At 50.6% G+C, this 12,150-nt stretch overlaps 1 protein-coding gene across 4 annotated transcripts in view; it reads right to left on the bottom strand.

The window, feature by feature from the left end:
* Positions 1–12,150, bottom strand: part of LOC121288594 (kazrin-like) — a 190,300-nt gene that overhangs the window by 69,075 nt on the left and 109,075 nt on the right. For all 4 annotated transcript variants that reach the window (XM_041207218.1, XM_041207217.1, XM_041207219.1 and 1 more), the window contains exon 2: positions 4,644–4,835. In XM_041207218.1, coding sequence (XP_041063152.1) covers positions 4,644–4,779 — 136 coding nt within the window. In that variant the 5' untranslated portion in view covers positions 4,780–4,835. The remainder of the gene's footprint in view (positions 1–4,643; positions 4,836–12,150) is intronic.

The raw sequence follows: 12,150 nt of genomic DNA, 5'->3' as shown, positions 1-12,150 counted from the left end.
TCTATTTGAGCTTCCTCGAAGGATTAGGGGCCACAGACCAGCACGTGCACCATACGCACAGTTAAGGTTTCAGGCTAAATTCCTAGTCTGTGGTAAGATGGTTGATCTCAGCTAGGAAGACACATTTGGCCTCAGTGCCCTGTTCTAAGGTTGGGGGTGATGGGTAGGGGGCAGAGAGAGAGAGGTGGGGTGTGGCAGGGAGGGAGAAAAAAAGCTTAGTTATCCAGTTGGTCATGTTCCCTCTGGACAAATACCCCATTGGTATTCACTGATTGATCGCAATTAAAGAATGGTTATCTGGATGAAATAGCTGGCGAGCTGTGGAAGTATATTCAGTGTGAAATACTGCCTTCAGTTGCAGACTGTTACCAGTTAACAGCATAAAATACAGGGAACACAGGGAAAGAATTTGACCAGGGACAGATATTTGTATAATCACATAGCCCAATAACTTGCTGTTAACTACAGCTAGCTACTTATATTTTGAAATGTAAACAAATAGATTTGCAGCCACATGGGATCAATTTGCTTTCAAAGCCTTGCATTGATCGTGTGTGGTGTTAAAAAACTTCAGTAAACCCAGCTGTCAGCGAAGAGCTTCCTGGATGATGGCGGATATGCCCAGGCTTCTTGATCCACTGTCACTCTTGTGACTTTCTGTGGCAACTCAAGGGTGGATTGGCAACACTGCAGCCAATAAAGGAAATCAAGATCACACCTCAAAGCAGGGGCATACCCAGAATTTTAGATAGACTCCCACCAGCTGCTACTGAATCAGGGACTGCAGAATGGAGAAGGGCTGAGGCAACACACTTCTAAACAGGGAGTTGCACATAACTAGTTGGATTTTGGGGTCTCCTCCAGCCCCGCAACCCTTGAAGTATCTGGCTTCTTGAGTATCACCAATTTTAATCCCTCCACCACTGGTGGCCATTTCTTCCATTGCTTAGGCCTAAGCTTGGGAATACGTTTCCTACACCACCTTAACTCACTTTCATCCTTTAAGACACTTAAAACCTACCTCTTTGACCAAGCTCTTGGCCATGGTACATTGTTACATTTTGTTTTATAATGCTCCTGTGAAGTGCCTTGGGGAGAAAAATCAGCCAGTTTTCCTGCTCCTGACCCTGCTTGTTTGCTTGCACGCACTTTTGAAAAGGTGTATGAGTACAGGTTCTGGCTTGGCTGTGATCCCCACCACCTGCCACCCCTCCCAAGGTTAACTAGTTCAATGACACTTGTGGTCTTGCAATGGTCCTAGAAAGTGTTTGGAAGTCACAGAGTAAAATCCCAGCGTGAGTCAGTGCCTTCAGGAGAGGAAAGGAAAAAACTAGTTAGAACAACAACTTCTATTTACGTAGCATTAGCAGTGCTATCAATCAGCACTCCCCTCTTGAGAAAGTCCCACTCCATAACCCATACTGTCTCAATTGATGCATATGAACTTCAATGATTTCAGTCCAAGTTATTGCACAGAATTCCATAATAGTATGCTGCTGGACATCCAGTTCTATCCTGTTAGATTTTGCACTGGTTCAGACTGCTTCTTTTGTTCTAGAAAAAGTCAGCTCTTCATTAAATTCACAAACTAAGTTCTTGGATGAATATGTACAGGCCTGACTATCCCAAGTGCCAGGAATGTCTCCTTGAAGTGACAAATGCAATCAAACTGTATCTCCCTACTTGTAGGTTCCTGTGAATCTTTTTCCATAAAGAGAAAATAAATTAGGAGATTGTCTCATTAAGTACAGACATCATTTGCGTTTAAAGGAGAAGGTGGCTCTCAGAAGAAGTACTTCAATTTATTTCCCACCATCCTCCCACAAGTAAGTCTCTGTTGAGTTGAGTTTTTGCTGCCTTGTGCAGACAAAGCACAAGAAAACTTAGAGAATTGGCAACAGTGCCTTCAAATGTGACACCTTTTGTGCCTGCCACACTGTTTAAAAAAATAAAATCACCAACTTTTCCTGCTCTTTTTCTGAAGGCGCTGACTTTTGTAAGAGTATAGTTCCATAGGCAATTAGTGCTCACAGGTACTCTTCAAGGAATTCTTAAGACAGTGGGAGTGGGTGTGATGTTGAACCATGGGAAGCATTGTAGCTGGACCTTTTTTAACCAATAGTTATATATAGACATGCACACAAACCTATGTCCACAGACACATATACACTTACTTTTTTTATTCATTCACGGGGCGTGGGCTTCACTGGCTGGACCATGAATTTTTGTCCATCCTTAGCTGCCCTTGAAAAGGTGGTGAGCTGCCTTCTTGAACTGTTGCAGTCCATGTGGTGTAGGTACACCCACAGTGCTGTTAGGAAGGGAGTTTCAGGATTTTGACCCAGCGATAGTGAAGGAAAACTGACATATTTCCAAGTCAGGATAGTGAGTGACTTGGAGGTGGTGGTGTTCCCATCTATCTGCTGCTCCTGTCCTTCTAGATGGTGGTGGTCATAGGTGCCTTGGTGAATTTCTGCAGTGCATCCTGTAAATGGTACACACTGCTGCTACTGTGCATCGGTGGTGGAGGGAGTGAATGTTTGTGGATGTGTTGCCAATCAAGTGGGCTACTTTGTGCTGGATGGTGTCAAGCATCTTCAGTGTTGTTGGAGCTATACTCATCCAGACAAGTGGGGAATATTCCATCACATTCCTGACCTGTTCCTTGTAGATGGTGGACAGGCTTTGGGGAATCAGGAGGCAAGTTACTCATCATAGGATTCCTAGCCTCTGGCCTGCGCTTGTAGCCAGTGTTTATGTGGCCAGTCCAGTTGAGTTTCTGGTCACTCGTAACCCCCAGGATGTTGATAGTAGCAGATTCAGCGATTGTAATGCCATTAAACGTCAAGGGGTGATGGTGAGATTTTCTCTTATTGGGGATGGTCATTGCCTGGCACCTGTGTGGTGCGAAAGTTACTTGCCACTTGTCAACCCAAGCCTGGATATTGTCCAGGTCTTGCTGCATTTGGACATGGACTACTTCAGTACCAGAGGAGTTGCGAATGGTGAACATTGGGCAATCAGTAAACATCCCCACTTCTAACCTAATGACAGAAGGAAGGTCATTGATGAAGCAGCTGAAGGTGGTTGGGCCGAGGACACTACTCGGAGGAACTCCTGCAGTGATGCCCTAGAGCTGAGATGACTGACCTCCAATAACCACAGCCATCTTCCTTTGTGCTAGGTATGACTCCAACCTGTGGAAAGTTTTCCCCAATTCCCATCGACTCCAGTTTTGCTCGGGCTCCTTGATGCCACCCTCTGTCAAATACGGCCTTGATGTCAAGGGCAGTCACTCTCGCGTCACCACTGGAGTACAATTCTTTTATCCATGTTTGAACCAAGGTTGTAATGATGTCAGGAGCTGAGTAGCCCTGGCAGAACCCAAACTGGGAGTCAGTGAGCAGGTTATTGCTAAGCAAGTGCTAATTGATAGCATTGTTGATGACCTCTTCCATTACTTTACTGATGATTGAGAGTAGACTGATGGGGCGGTAATTGACCGGGTTGGATTTGTCCTGCTTTTTGTGTACAGGACATACCTGGGCAATTTTTCACATAGCCAGGTAGATGCCAGTGTTGTAGCTGTACTGGAACAGCTTGGCTAGAGCAAGTATCTCAACTCCAGTTGATTTTTCCTCCCCTGTTTGCATAGTTGCTCTGCCTAATTTTATTTACCTGGTTAATATCTGCCATTGCAGCATAGACCAGAGAAGTAACTTGAGGCTTTCCTGGGCTATACTTCTCACCAGCCCCCACACTCTTTACTGAGAGGACTTCAGGTTCCATAGTAACAACATAAGAAGATGGATTGCTTTCACAATTATTTTGGTTGAATTCTTTGTTCATTGGGGTAAGGGCACTGGTGCTGGGAGGCCACAACGACAAGCAACTGTTCTCAGAATTACCCCTTCGACCCTCTCCCACCTGAATTTGCAGTAAAAAGGTCAACATTGGGTCAGTGAAGCTATAGGCAAATATCGGAGCTCAACAGATGGACAATTACCAATCCCTCTCATGACAAGGTTATTGTTCCTAATAATGCCACTACAGACTGATAAATACAGAAACCAATTGTCACATTTCCATTTGTAAAGAATCACAATATGTGGAGTTACCACAAAATAGCTACAGCCAATATTCTTTGGCTTGAAAAATTAATGTTTTCAGTTAAACACAAAATAAGTGTAAGTGGGTGTCCCAGCCTGGCTCACAACTGCATTGCACACCTTCCCCTTCGCGCACGCGTTGCTATGTCCTTGCCTGAAGTCATTAACTCCTTGCTGGGGTGAGCTCCACCCAGGTTGGCATCTTGCATGTCGTGGCCTGCACAATGAGTGCTGGGTGGATTTTCGACCATGGAGTGCATAACAATTCAGCTGGATTCCCACACATGCAGTCACTGGACAGTAACCAGGAGAGTGAACCCCGACACATTGTCCTTCCTCCATGGACACTAAAAGCTAACAACAGTACTCCGACTACCACCCTGGCTCGGATCAGCTAATTCTGCACGAACTGGAAATCAAACCTGGGACAGTATAAGTTACTGCAAATGGTTTGCTGAACTGAAAGTTGGAAGCCAGGTACACATTTAATGTGAGTTCCAATATTCCAATGTAAAGCACAGCTGTTCTACTCACCCTGTAGGGCCTCTTTGGCTCGGGCCAGCTCGGTCTCCTTCTGAGCAAGCTGCACTTTCAGCTCAGTCACTGACAGGATCTCAGCCGATTTCCCTGCATTCGAATCCTCCAACTCCTTTGTCAGCATTTCCTTCATCTGTCTCAGCCACTGCACCTCCTCTTGGAGTTGGGAAACCTCCTCACGTAGAAGCACTGTCAACAAACCAAATACACACCTAGCATCAGACAGACAGCTCTGGAAAAAGCACTGCAAGCTCATTGGGTTTGGAGAGGGCAGAGTGAAGGGGGGTGATGGTGAAGGGTGAGGAAAAGGCAGGTTAACACCTCAAACTCTGATCAAGGATCTCCAACTGAAAAAGAAAATTCTTTCCAACAATGACTGACACAAATTGTCCCTTCATTACTGAACTATACTTTAGAATTGCACAGGAGGCCATTCTTTTCTGGCTCGAAGAGCAATCTAGTTAGCCCCATTCCATTGCTTTTTCCCCAAAATCCAGTAATTCTTTTCTCTTTCAGGCATTTATCCAATTCCCTTCTGAAGACTACTCCTGAATCTGTATCCCTCAGCCTACCAGGCATTGCCACTGTTCATTTGGAAATTGAAAGCAAAACTTTTAATATGAATCCATGTGGCCATCTGTAAAGCTTTCTGTCATGTGCATGTCGAGTGGGAATGCAGGAAGTTCACATGAAGAGCTGGGGCAGTGCTGATGCCATGAAACTAATTTCAGATTTTTAAAACTCATTCAGGAGATGGGGGCATCACTGGCTAGGCCAGCATTTATTACCCATCCTTAATTACCCTTGTTCAGAGGACATTTAAGAGTCAACCACATTACTGTGGGTCTGGAGTCATATGCAGGCCAGACCAGGTAAGGGCAGCAGATTTCCTTCCCTAAAGGATGTTAGCAAACCAGATGGGTTTTTACAACAATCGACAATGGTTTCATGGTCATTAGACTTTTTAACTCCAGATATTTATTGAAATTCAAATTCCATCTGCCATGGCGGCATTCAAACCCTGGACCCCAAAGCACTACACTGGGTGTCTGGATTACTATATGCAACAGATATATATACACAACAGATATACAACATGCAGTAAACTGCAGCTAATATACAGAATTGCTGGCTCGTGTTCCATTTTATAACAATCTGGAATGTGAGCATTGGCAGGTTATTGGCATCACAGCCAATTCAGATTCAGTTACTTCCTCACTGGCTACAGACTTATTGCTCCCTAGGCTGGCTTCCCACTTACCACGCACCCATGACTTTGCTCTCCGTATCCTAACTCACACCAAGTCCTGTTCATCCACAACTCTGCTGACATGCATTGGTTCCCGCTCAGCAATTTTGTATTCAAATCCCACCATAGCCTCATCAATCCCTATCCCTGTAACCTTCTCCAGCCCTACGACCCTCCAAAATCTCTGCACTCCTCCAATTGCGACCCTCACATCTCCAATTTTTTTTTTCTCCGCCATTGGCAGCCTCTGCCTCTATTTTTTTCCTTCTTTAAGCCTCTCCTTAAAACTTTTACATAGTGTTGCAAGATTCGCCTTTAGTATTCCACCTAGTACATTATTTGCATTGACACAGCCTCCTCTCATTCACCCCCTTTTATGGGTAAGGAATATGAGATTTGTTCAACAAAGGATCAGAGTTAAGGACTTTCTCTGCACCCGTTCTGGCCTTGGTTACTTCCCTTGAGCTTCAACAACTAAAATTGAACACAGGGTCCTTGTCAGACTTGCTGAGCTTGGCCAGCAGGAGGTTCCAAAAATCTACTAGGGATCATTGGTGAGGTGCAGTGGCTATACTAGCAGAAGGTGGTTCCATCTCAAAATAATACACACTGCACTTCCCACCCCTACACGGAGATAACGGAAATGAAGATTGGGAGAGCTGTTATCAGGAGAGATAGATTAAAGTGCTGTGATCTGGAATGCACTGACTTAAAGTAGATTCCATAGTTGCTTCCAAAGGGAATTGGAAAAACACTCACAGAAGAAAGACTTGCAGGGCAATGGGGAAAGAGCAGGGGACTGGGACTAACTGGATAGCTCTTTCAAAGAGCTGGCACAGCACTATGGGTTGATTGGCATCCTCTTTTGCTGTATGATTCTATGTATGATGAGCAGCTGGATTGATATTGCCTGTTACACAGAATGGCACAAACTTAAAACGATCCCCACTATCTCCAGGGGAGGAAGACGAGAGAGAAATCTGAAGAAGAGAAAACAGAGAGAAAGTCCCTGGTCTGGTCACATCTATGGTTTTCACTCTTGCCAAACATCTGTCTTTGTCTCCCCTTCAGTGCAGCCAATGGAACCTCACTTAATTGGCAGTTGTTCATATGTGAGCATTGATAGGCTATTCAAAGAGACTGCTGCAGTTCCATACAACAGAACGCTAGTTACTGCATGTCAAACTACAACACTGTGCAAAACATCCCGAGAGGTTTTAACAATATAACAAGGCGCTATATCAATGCACATATCGGTCTATCAAAACCTGAGTGTTAAAAATTTTGTAAATTTTCCAATGAACGGGCAGAGCCAAATGAGAGGGTGGGAAGAAAATCAAAGGCCCAACTCCCTCCAGTCTGAATGGATGCAGCATTGTCAGCAGATTGATTGGAGGTGACTGACGGAGTGAAATGGACCATCACGGCTGACATTCCCACCCATCAAGGTCGCATCCTGCCTGAGTCAATGGATCAAAGCAGTACAATAGCTGGGAAATGTCAAGTAGGGACAAGACATAGAACGTCATTAATTTTACACGAGCTGGGAGAAGCAAAGAGCCATACAACCCTACCTACATCTTTAAAATCAACCCCTTTACCCACCCCCAAATCCAAAATCAGGTACTGGGGTCTGTGGTTAACTAAACTGCCACCTTCTCTCCTCAACCCAGTCCCACCACCAAGCTCCCCCATCCCCAGAGCAAAGCAGCCCAGGAACTTCCAAAAGAAATTCATATAAGTTGAGCTAATAAGCTGTGGTTCAATACCAAAGCAGAGCTACTAAAATAAACCCTGTGGCTTCAAGAAAGCATCTTTCTGTTCGATCTTCTATTGATATTGACAATTGTACCTTATAAGCAGCTGCTGACAGAGACCCAGAGTTTGATTTGAAATTTAAACTGCAACAATGGATTCCCTCAGTAATAGCTGTGGGAATCACAGCTTTCCAGTTTATAATGGGAGCAAAAATTAGGACAGAAAGGCACAGGGCTCATGGGAATCTTCAGCAAGTAAAAAGACTTTTTTAAGGTGTTAGCAGTGGACAATGAAAAACACAACTGCTTGCCAAAGATTCATGAGTAACCGGGCTCCACACATCAGCTGTCATTCAGTGGGTAGCACCCTTGCCTTGAGTTGGAAAGGCATGGGTTCAAGTCCCACTCCATAGACTTGAACACACAATCTCAGTTGACACTCTAGTGTAGTATTGAGGGAGTGCTGCACTGTCAGAGGTGCAATCTTTTGGATGAAATGATAAACCAAGTCCCCATCTACCCCCTCAGGTGAATGGAAAAGGCACTATTTCGAATAAGAGTAGACGAATTCTCCACAGAGTCGTAGCAATTATTTATTCCTGAAGCAACATCAATATCCGTTCATTATCTCATTGCTGTGCACAAATTGCCTGTTGCACTTCATAAAAAGTACTTCACTGGTCATAGAGCAACATAAGCCAAGCTGATGCTCTATAAAAGCAAGTCTTTCTTTCAAACCAGCCTAAACGCCTGATCCTCAGTGTTGAAACAGGAATTGTTTTTGATTTCAAAAGAAAACTCTAGTAGACAAATGAGACAGTAACAAATAGAAAATGTTGGAAAGACTCAGCAATTCAGGCAGCAGCTGTGGAGAGAGAACTAGAGTTGTCTTTCAGGTCGATAATCTGTCGCCAGAACAGGAAAATATTACAGATGTAACAGGTTTTGGGCATGGACAAGTGCAGAGGGAAGATCTGTTATAAGGAGGTCTGTGATAAGGTGGCAGGCAGAAGAGCTATGAAATGATAAAAGGGATAATGGTACAAGGCAAAATGAGATGGCACACAGGAACACAATAAGTAGGAGCAGGAGTAGACCACATGGCCCTTCCAGCCTGCCCCACCATTCAATGCGATCATTGCTGATCTTGGGCTTCAACTCCATTTTCCTGCCCATTCCCCATATCCCTTGGTTCCCCAAGGCACCAAAAATCCATCTATCCCAGCCATAAAAATTTCAACAATGGAGCATCCACAACCCTCTGGGGTAGAGAAGTCCCAAGATTCATGACCCTTGATAATGGGAGAAGATACAAAACCTGTGAACAGCAGAATCATTACCAGCACCTGTCCAAAAAAAATGGCAGCAGTGGTTATGAACCGAATTTGTTGAATTCTGTGTTGAATCCAGAAGACTTTAAAATGCCTAATCGAAAGATGAGATGCAGTTCTTCAGGCTTCCACTGAGCTTCATTAGAAGAGAGCAGGAGGCCGAGGACAGAAGTCAAGAATAAAGTGGGACGGAGCATATAGCCTTTTTTCATAAATGAGAAAAGTAATCTTTAACTTTGGTTGAATATTTGCTGTTGATGTCGGGGAGGATACGGACCTTGGAGTCATTTTAGTCACATGAGCTTTACCTCGTGCCAAGGTCAGGGCAACAAGATTACTGAGGTGGCTCTACATTGGCTGTTTGTACACGAGCAGACAATCTCTGCATGTACCCGCCCTGCCCCTGCTGCCCTTAAGGGCAGCACCATTTGCGACAGGATATTTAGATACAGGCTGCGTCCAGTTAAGTACCTGTTAAAGTTGAGGTCATGGGAGAGCAGTGGTCAACCTGAGACTCGTGACCTGTGCATGGCAATCTCCCTTTCCCCTTTGCTGGTGCTATTGTTGCTGCATTTTCCTGGGTCCGGAGACTAACAGATAGCACATGAACATAACAGAGCCTGATCTGTGAGCTTATAGCATGACATGAACTGTGTGCTGGGGAGAGAGAGAGAGAGCATGAGAGACCGAGCGAGGGGGGGGGAGAGAGCATGAGAGACCGAGCGAGGGGGGGGAGAGAGCATGAGAGACCGAGCGAGGGGGGGGAGTGAGAGAGCGAGCGAGCGAGGGGGGGGAGTGAGAGAGCGAGCGAGCGAGGAGGGGAGAGAGAGAGCGAGCGAGCGAGTGGGGGGAGAGAGAGAGCGGGCGAGCGAGGGGGGGGAGAGAGAGCGCGGGCGAGCGAGGGGGGAGAGAGAGAGCGCGGGCGAGCGAGGGGGGAGAGAGAGAGAGCGGGCGAGCGAGGGGGGAGAGAGAGAGCGCGGGCGAGCGAGGGGGGAGAGAGAGAGCGCGGGCGAGCGAGGGGGGAGAGAGAGAGAGCGGGCGAGCGAGGGGGGGGAGAGAGAGAGCGGGCGAGCGAGGGGGGGAGAGAGAGAGCGGGCGAGCGAGGGGGGGGAGAGAGAGAGCGGGCGAGCGAGGGGGGGGAGAGAGAGAGCGGGCGAGCGAGGGGGGGAGAGAGAGAGCGGGCGAGCGAGGGGGGGAGAGAGAGCGCGGGCGAGCGAGGGGGGGGAAGAGAGAGAGCGAGGGGGGGGAGAGAGAGCGAGCGAGCGAGGGGGGGAGAGAGAGAGAGCGAGCGAGCGAGGGGGGGGAGAGAGAGAGCGAGCGAGCGAAGGGGGGAGAGAGAGAGCGAGCGAGCGAGGGGGGGAGAGAGAGAGCGAGCGAGGGGGGAGAGAGAGAGCGAGCGAGCGAGGGGGGGGAAGAGAGAGAGCGAGCGAGCGAGGGGGGGGAGAGAGAGCGAGCGAGCGAGGGGGGGAGAGAGAGAGAGCGAGCGAGCGAGGGGGGGGAGAGAGAGAGCGAGCGAGCGAGGGGGGGAGAGAGAGAGCGAGCGAGCGAGGGGGGGGAGAGAGAGAGCGAGCGAGGGGGGAGAGAGAGAGCGAGCGAGGGGGGAGAGAGAGAGAGCGAGCGAGGGGGGAGAGAGAGCGAGCGAGCGAAGGGGGGGAGAGCGAGCGAGCGAGGGGGGGGGGGAGAGCGAGCGAGGGGGGGGAGAGCGAGCGAGCGAGGGGGGGGAGAGCGAGCGAGCGAGGGGGGGGGAGAGCGAGCGAGCGAGGGGGGGGAGAGCGAGCGAGCGAGGGGGGGAGAGCGAGCGAGCGAGGGGGGGAGAGCGAGCGAGCGAGGGGGGGGAGAGCGAGCAAGCGAGGGGGGGGAGAGCGAGCGAACGGGGGGGGGAGAGGGCGGGCGCGAGGGGGGGAGAGGGTGGGCGCGAGGGGCAGGGGGAGGCAGAGCGGGCGCGAGGGGCAGGGGGAGGCAGAGCGGGCGCGAGGGGCAGGGGAGACAGAGCGGGCGCGAGGGGCAGGGGAGACAGAGCGGGCGCGAGGGGCAGAGGGAGGCAGAGCGGGCGCGAGGGGCAGGGGAGGCAGAGCGGGCGCGAGGGGCAGGGGGAGGCAGAGCGGGCGCGAGGGGCAGGGGGAGGCAGAGCGGGCGCGAGGGGCAGGGGGAGGCAGAGCGGGCGCGAGGGGCAGGGGGAGGCAGAGCGGGCGCGAGGGGCAGGGGGAGGCAGAGCGGGCGCGAGGGGCAGGGGGAGGCAGAGCGGGCGCGAGGGGCAGGGGGAGGCAGAGCGGGCGCGAGGGGCAGGGGGAGGCAGAGCGGGCGCGAGGGGCAGGGGGAGGCAGAGCGGGCGCGAGGGGCAGGGGGAGGCAGAGCGGGCGCGAGGGGCAGGGGGAGGCAGAGCGGGCGCGAGGGGCAGGGGGAGGCAGAGCGGGCGCGAGGGGCAGGGGAGGCAGAGCGGGCGCGAGGGGCAGGGGGAGGCAGAGCGGGCGCGAGGGGCAGGGGGAGGCAGAGCGGGCGCGAGGGGCAGGGGGAGGCAGAGCGGGCGCGAGGGGCAGGGGGAGGCAGAGCGGGCGCGAGGGGCAAGGGAGGCAGAGCGGGCGCGAGGGGCAGGGGGAGGCAGAGCGGGCGCAAGGGGCAGGGGAGGCAGAGCGGGTGCGAGGGGCAGGGGGAGGCAGAGCGGGCGCGAGGAGCAGGGGGAGGCAGAGCGGGCGCGAGGGGCAGGGGGAGGGAGAGCGCGAGCGAGGAGCAGGGGGAGGCAGAGCGGGCGCGAGGGGCAGGGGGAGGGAGAGCGCGAGCGAGCGCGCGACGGGCAGGAGGAGGGAGAGCGAGAATGAGCACGCGACGGAGAGAGCGGGAGCGAACGCGCGACGGGTAGGGAGAGCGAAAGCGAGCGTGCGTGCGAGGGGGAGAGAGCGAGCGTGCGCGGGGGAGAGAGAGAGGGGGAGAGAGCGCGCGAGGGGGAGATAGGGAGGGAGGGTGCACGTGAGGGGGTGAGTGAGGGAGGGAAGGAGGTTTTAACCTAACCCATTAATTGGGAAATGGGCTGGTTCGGGACAGATACCCAATTTACAGCCCATTAAAGTCTAAGAAGAATGCAATCAGGCGGGATGTAAAATGGCTGATCAAGTTAAAATTGCGGCTTATGTGTTTATCAGTATGGCCAAGGTACTTTTGTGGCAGAGGCT

The sequence above is a fragment of the Carcharodon carcharias genome, chromosome 15, assembly GCF_017639515.1.
Source record: "Carcharodon carcharias isolate sCarCar2 chromosome 15, sCarCar2.pri, whole genome shotgun sequence".
Lineage (NCBI taxonomy): Eukaryota > Metazoa > Chordata > Chondrichthyes > Lamniformes > Lamnidae > Carcharodon > Carcharodon carcharias.
This window is presented reverse-complemented; position numbering and strand designations above follow the sequence as displayed.